The sequence below is a fragment of the Pelobates fuscus genome, chromosome 6, assembly GCF_036172605.1.
Source record: "Pelobates fuscus isolate aPelFus1 chromosome 6, aPelFus1.pri, whole genome shotgun sequence".
NCBI lineage: Eukaryota > Metazoa > Chordata > Amphibia > Anura > Pelobatidae > Pelobates > Pelobates fuscus.
Window position 1 is genome coordinate 250,626,701 of NC_086322.1, and position 7,500 is coordinate 250,634,200.

General features: G+C 52.3%; 1 protein-coding gene across 3 annotated transcripts in view; it reads left to right on the forward strand.

The window, feature by feature from the left end:
• The window catches only part of IFI35 (interferon induced protein 35), a 135,152-nt gene that overhangs the window by 119,065 nt on the left and 8,587 nt on the right, over positions 1-7,500 (forward strand). For all 3 annotated transcript variants that reach the window (XM_063458928.1, XM_063458929.1, XM_063458927.1), the window contains one exon: positions 4,012-4,118. In XM_063458928.1, the coding sequence (XP_063314998.1) occupies positions 4,012-4,118 (107 nt within the window). The remainder of the gene's footprint in view (positions 1-4,011; positions 4,119-7,500) is intronic.

The following is a 7,500-nucleotide window of genomic DNA, read 5'->3' on the forward strand; positions in this document are numbered from 1 at the left end:
AGGGTAATAGGAGCTGCAGTGGGAGCAGTTGGGTAGGGGATTCAGTGGGAGCAGGGAGGTAGGGGCTGCAGGAGGTAGGGGCTGCAGTGGGAGCAGGGGTAGGTGCTGCAGATGGAGCAGGGAGGTAGGGGCTGAATTAGGTAGGGGTTGCAGAGGGAGCAGGGAGGTAGAAGCTGTAGGGGGTATGGGCTAGGGGCTGCAGAGGGAGCAGGGGGTAGGGGCTGCAGAGGGAGCAGGGGGTAGGGGCTGCAGAGGGGGTAGGGGCTGCAGAGGGAGCAGGGGCTGCAGAGGGAGCAGGGGGTAGGGGCTGTAGGGGGTATGGGCTGCAGTGGTCGCAGGGGGTAGGGGCTGCAGAGGGAGCAGGGGCTGCAGAGGGAGCAGAGAGGTAGGGGCTGTAGGGGTTATGGGCTGCAGTGGTCGCAAGGGTTAGGAGCTGCAGAGGGAGGTGGGAGGTAGGGGCTGTAGGGGGTATGGGCTGCAGTGGGTAGGAGCTGCAAGGGGTATGGACTGCAGTGGGATCAGGGGCGTAGGGGATGCAGTGGGAGCAGGGGGGTGGGGATGCAGTGGGAGCAGGGGGGTGGGGGCTGCAGAGGGAGCAGAAGGGGGGGCTGCAGAGGGAGCAGGGGGGTGGGGGCTGCAGAGAAAGCAGGGGGGTTTGGGCTGCAGAGGGAGGAGGGGATACAGTGGGAGCGGGGGGTAGGGGCTGCAGAGGGAGCAGAGGGGTAGGGGCTGCAGAGGGAGCAGGGGATGCAGTGGGAGCAGGGGGGTAGGGGATGCAGTGGGGGTAGGGGCTGCAGAGGGGCTAGAGGCTGCAAAGGGAGCAGGGGGTAGGGACTGCAGAGGGAGCAGGGGATGCAGTGGGGTAGGGGCTGCAGTGGGAGCAGGGGGGTAGTGGCTGCAGAGGGAGCAGGGGGTAGGGGCTGCAGAGAGAGCAGGGGGGGTAGGGGGGGTAGGGATGCAGTTGGAGCAGGGGGGTAGGGGATGCAGTGGGAGCAGGGGGTTAGGGGCTGCAGAGGGAGCATGGGGTTAGGGGCTGCAGAGGGAGCAGGGGATGCAGTGGGAGCAGGGGGGTAGGTGATGCAGTGGGAGCAGGGGGGTAAGGATGCAGTGGGAGCAGGGGGGGTAGGGGATGCAGTGGGAGCAGGGGGCTAGGGGATGCAGTGGGAGCAGGGGGCTAGGGGATGCAGTGGGAGCAGGGGGGTAGGGGGATGCAGTGGGAGCAGGGGGGTAGGGGGATGCAGTGGGAGCAGGGGGGTAGGGGGATGCAGTGGGAGCAGGGGGGTAGGGGATGCAGTGGGAGCAGGGGGGTAGGGGATGCAGTGGGAGCAGGGGGGGTAGGGGATGCAGTGGGAGCAGGGGGTAGGGGATGCAGTGGGAGCAGGGGGTTGGGGCTGCAGAGGGAGCAGAGGGGTAGGGGCTGCAGAGGGAGCAGGGGATGCAGTGGGAGCAGGGGGGTAGGGGATGTAGTGGGGGTAGGGGCTGCAGAGGGGCTAGAGGCTGCAAAGGGAGCAGGGGGTAGGGACTGCAGAGGGAGCAGGGGATGCAGTGGGGTAGGGGCTGCAGTGGGAGCAGGGGGGTAGTGGCTGCAGAGGGAGCAGGGGGTTAGGGGATGCAGTGGGAGCAGGGGGTAGGAGATGCAGTGGGAGCAGGGGGGTAGGGGGATGCAGTGGGAGCAGGGGGGTAGGGGATGCAGTGGGAGCAGGGGGGTAGGGGGTGCAGTGGGAGCAGGGGGGTAGGGGATGCAGTGGGAGCAGGGGGGGTAGGGGATGCAGTGGGAGCAGGGGGGGTAGGGGATGCAGTGATAGCAGGGGGGTAGGGGATGCAGTGGGAGCAGGGGGTAGGGGATGCAGTGGGAGCAAGGGGGGTAGGGGATGCAGTGGGAGCAAGGGGGGGTAGGGGATGCAGTGGGAGCAAGGGGGGGTAGGGGATGCAGTGGAAGCAAGGGGGGTAGGGGATGCAGTGGAAGCAAGGGGGGAGTAGGGGATGCAGTGGGAGCAGGGGGGTAGGGGATGCAGTGGGAGCAAGGGGGGGTAGTGGCTCCCAAAACCCTCCCAAACCTTACCTCTCTGGTGGTCCTCTTGTAAGTCTGCTCAGGGCAGCTCCGCATAGCTCACTGTGACTGGTGATGTCACTTCCTGCAAAACAAGCCTCACGGAGCTGCCCTGAGCAGTGTTACAGGCAGCTCAGTGAGGCTCTGTTTGGAGACAGGCACACTGTGGGGCAGCCTAGTGGGGTCTTTGGGAGGCCCCTATAGCTGCCCATCAGTATGCCCTGCACGGAGGGAGAACATTTTTAGCAGCAGGGGCCCGCGGACGGCTGTGCGGGCCCCTTGCTGAGTGCAGGCTGGCTGGGGAGATTGTTTAACTCCCCAGCTCAGCCATTACTTACTGTAGCAGTATGTGGGGCTCGGGGCCCCCCAGGACTGCCGGGCCCATGACAACTGTTATGGTTGTCATGCCCTGATGGCGGCCCTGTCTCGCGGTCTGGGATACCCAAAATGGCCGCCATTCGCGTGCAAATCTTAATGCCGGTAACGCGGATTCCCACACTCCCCCTCCCGCTGACCCTAACCAATGCCCCAGTCCCTGGTTTGATAAGCGTGATCGTGGTAACTTGCCGCGATCGCGAAATGAATGACAGGGAGATAGTGAGAGGGAAGCAAAGGTAGTACAGGTGGAGATATAGGGGAGAAAGGGAAAAATTTAAGAAAATAAATAGTGATAATCAAATATAGAGACAATCCATCAAACCCAGTGTGAATGTAAAACCATAGTAAGAATGGGCAGAGAATACAAGATTCTGACAGTAAATGTAAATTCCATAGTAAGAATGAGCAGAGAAAGGAAGCTCTGACAGTGTAAATGTAAATTCAGTAGTAAGAATGAGCAGAGAAAAGAAGCTCTGACAGTGTAAATGTAAATTCAATAGTAAGTATGAGCAGAGAAAGGACACTCTGACAGAGTAAATGTAAATTCAATAGCAGAGAATAAAATACTCTGACCTGTCTGACTGGAGCAGCAAAGAAAGAGGAAATGATGCAAGAGGAAGGGCCTTTTATACCCTATGGCAATGTTTTTTTCACTAAACTTTATTGTTAAACCTGTGCTGCTGGAGTTTTAGTAAAGAAAGATTATGCAAAATATGAAGCCTCCTGTCCTGTTCTAAAATTCGTACTCCACACAGGGGACTCCTGGCCTCTGCTGCCTTCCCTCATCATTTGGCTGATCCTCTGATCGGGCATGCAGGCAGTGTGCCCACACAATTCAAAATGGTGGCTTACATACAGGGCTGCCTCTGTAAGTGCCTAGTGACACCAGAGCAGCAGTGACATGGTTGTGAAGCAGAGAGGACAATGAGTCACTATGCCTGAATTATGGAGGTCACCTAGACCTCACCTATAGGTAAAAAATGGCAAGTGTGACCCTATTAGCCTACCTGCACGCTCCCCCGAGTATTTGCTTGGTTCTTTTACAGCTTGCTGTAACTCCTGGTATTTAGTTCTCTGGAGGAAAAGCCAGTGCGTAGAAAACTGGATTAACTCTTCTAAGATGGGCCGATTAAACAAGGAGAGCGTTTAGAGAAGGTACTGAGAGGCAAGTGTTTTTAATAGAAAGCCGCACTTTGTCCCCTGCTTGGTATATGAGCTGTGTGGAGGTGTTTATCAGCTTGCCTCTTGTAGTAGGAGGCTGTGCATTCCAGGTAGCGCTGAACCTTCTCCTATATTTTACTCAGTTAAGTAAGATGCCTATCCAAAGTAGGCATTCACATTAAAGAGAATGCTGCTGGATGACAGAAGGATGCTGACCAATGAAAAAAGGACTCTCGAGCGTTCCTGGCCCTGTTGTAATGTTAGGACAGGACATCACCGAAAACATAGAATTAAGTCAAAGTTCAAATACATATTACTGGTCTTTTAGCTGGGCTTAAGGTAAAAATCAAAAAGTCATTGCAGTACATCAATGTTTTCTTGATCGCATATCTTAATATCTATTTTATATTTGTGTATCACAGTTGCTCAAAATCTGACAGAAAAGAAAAATTTTGAGATACCTTTTGGGGAATCAACTCACAAAGTCCATGTAACGTCTTCCCTAAATGGCAATATTAAAGAATTTGAGGTGAGTACACAATGCTTTTGTTATACACAATATTGTGATTTGCTATAACCTATTGTCTTTAATAGTAAATTTGAATTAAAATGTTTTAGGTGCGTGGCTATAGAATTAAAGCCCCGCTCTATTTTGAGTGCGTTATTTTCTGTTTTTTGATCTTGGCTAATCTGACTATTCTGTATTCCTGTGACTTGGCTTTTGTACCATGCTTTCCTGATTTCTGGTTTCCCTGACTCGGCTTGTCCCTGTTCGTTCTATATTTAGCGAACGTAAGTCTGACCAGGACTAGGGCATGTGGCACCCGTGGCGGGTCCTGGGTTTTGCACCCCCCCGTCCCCCTTCTCCAAAAAAAAAAAAAACTACAACATTTTTAAAATGTGTTATATTTTTGACATTTTTAAAAAAATGTATTGAACAAATTTGTAAACTTTTTAAAATCCTGCACCCCCTCACACACAGTTACAGGCAGACAGTCACACACAGTTACAGGCAGACAGTGACACGCACACAGTCACATGCAGACAGTCACACCTATAGTCACAGGCAGTCATACACACAGTTACAGGTAGAGAGTTACACACACACACAGTCATTTACAAGCAGTTACACACAGGCACTCACACTGTTACAGGCAGACAGTCACATATACAGTCACACACACGGTCACAGGCAGACAGTCATACATATAGTTACAGCCACACACACAGTTACAGGCAGTTACAAACACAGTCAGTTACAGGCAGTCACGCACAAAGTTATGTGCAGACAGTCACAGGCAGACAGTAACACACAGTTACAGGCAGCATCACACAGTCACAGGCAGACTGTCACACACAGTCACAGGCAGTCACACACACAGTTACAGGCATGCAGTCGCACACACACACACACACACACACACACACAGTTACAGGTAGACAGTTACGCACACACAGTTACAGGTAAACAGTTACGCACACACAGTTACAGGTAGACAGTTACGCACACACAGTTACAGGTAGACAGTTACGCACGCACACACAGTTACAGGCAGATCGTTACACACACACACAGTTATAGGTAGACAGTTACGTACGTACACACAGTTACAGGCAGTCAGTTACACACACGTACACACAGTTACAGGAAGACAGTTACACACACACACACACATATTTACAGGCAGACAGTTATACACACACACACAGTTACAGACACACACACAAGACAGACAGTCACACACACACAGTTACAGGTAGACAGTCACACACACACACACACAGTTTCAGGCAGACAGTTACAGACACACACAGTTACAGGCAGACAGTCACACACACACACACACACACACACACACACACAGTTACAGGCAGACAGTCACACACACACAGTTACAGGCAGTTACACACACAGTAACAGGCAGACAGTTGCACACACACACACACACACAGTTACAGGCAGTTACACACACAGTAACAGGCAGACAGTTACAAACACAGTTACAGGCAGTTACACACACACACACACACACAGTAACAGGCAGACAGTTACACACACACACACACAGTTACATGCAGTTACACACACACACACACACTTATACTTACAGTGTGGGCTGGAGGAGTGGATTCATTGAAGTCCTTCCCTAGCTGGAGCCTGATAGGTGGAGGTGCAGGGATTTCTTCTTGCTGCACCTCCATGTGCAGCAGTAACAGCAGCGGGTAAGGGCCGTGTTAAGCCCTGCCCCTGCTTGGGGATAGGCTCCGCTCCTAAATGTCTGTAGCTCCGCCCCTTCTTCCTTCCGTGCGGCCACTTCAGCTTGCTGGTCTCTCTGTGTGAGATGTGCAACACCCCAGCTGCCATGGGGCGCAGTTCACACAACCCCCTCCAGCCCTCAGACCAGGGTCATGGCACCCCCCTACCAGGTGGCACCCGGGGCAGACCGCCCCCTCCGCCCCCCCTTAGTCCGCCACTGAGTCTGACCACTCTAAGGACCTGTATACGTTGTTTGATCTATTATTATTTACACTTTGTGTCTTGGGTCACTAGTAATCGTGACACTATGTCTAAGTTACCATGTGTTCATTATAGGTACAGGGTGTGTATAATGTGTGTGTTGTTGAGTGTCCTTGCGGTTGGTCAATTGTTGGGAGCTTCTTGTGACTAACAAATGCGGGCTCCCCCTGGCTCTCCGCGAATGATCGTCCACCATAGTCTGGGGTACCTTCCTTCCATTTACCGCTCTCGTGGCTGGTTACGAAAGGGGAGAATACACAGGGTGAAGGTGGCCGGGAAAGTGAGGGTGAAGTGGCCGAAACGCGTTCCTGGGAGTTCACGGCTACGTACCGCTGGCAGCATTTGGGGAGGGGGGGGGGAATTGCCGCCATTTACCAGGTAGAGTGCGTTCAGTAGAAGGCAAGTACTGAATAGGGGGAAATACAGTTCATTCGGGCAAAGTGTGAGGCATTGTTAATTTTATCGACTCACAATTTTAGTCAACTAAAACTAGACTAAAACTAAAACAATTCAGCTGACTAAAATATGACTAAAACTAAAATGGCTTTTTAGTCAAAAGACTATGACTAAATTGAAATTTGCTGCCAAAATTAAATTGCCTGGGGATATGGCAAAAGACACAGACAAGGGCTTGGAAAATATACACCCAGAGGGGTTGGGGAACGGGCAAAAGATACACACCGTGGAAAATTTATACATACTTTCCGTAACTTTCTTTTCCTGACTATTATTCGTGGCAGCATATACATCATGGGTTAGCTCCGCCCCTTACAGCCAATAGGACAGGAAAAACACCAAAGGCTTTAAAAGGAGGCTCCATTCCTAAGGTCCTCAGTCTGGACCGCGATCTGCAGCGATCATGGTCTGGGGGAACCGCTGGAGACCCCAGCTGTCTCCCTGCAGCAGCTCTGACCACCCCTGCCCTCTAGGGCCATGTGATCACCATGATCACATCGCTGCAATAGGACTCTAGGAGCTGCCAGCAGGGGGACTGTCTGAGCTGTCATGCAGTCCCCCAGGCTGCTAGAAAGTAAAAAAATTTTTTTATATATATATATATATATGTAACGGATCACCTGGCACCCCGACTGAGTACCTCCGTTAATGGATGCTCCTAGCGCTTCCTGAGGACTCCAAGCACTCTGGCAGACACCACAATCACCGAACCGATTCAGCATATGAATCTTCTCAAGCATAGGAATACTGTAGACCGTTGAATAGGAACCATACGCATAGGTTTACACTCCTAGCAGTCAACTGGAACAGCATACCATAAATCCTTCCCCCAATAATGAGACGACACTTCACTTTGAGGGTAAAACAGGAACTGAGGACTGGCTCATCCAGCCTGGCTTTTATTTCCATCTTACACATTTGAGCCTGCCCACAGGGG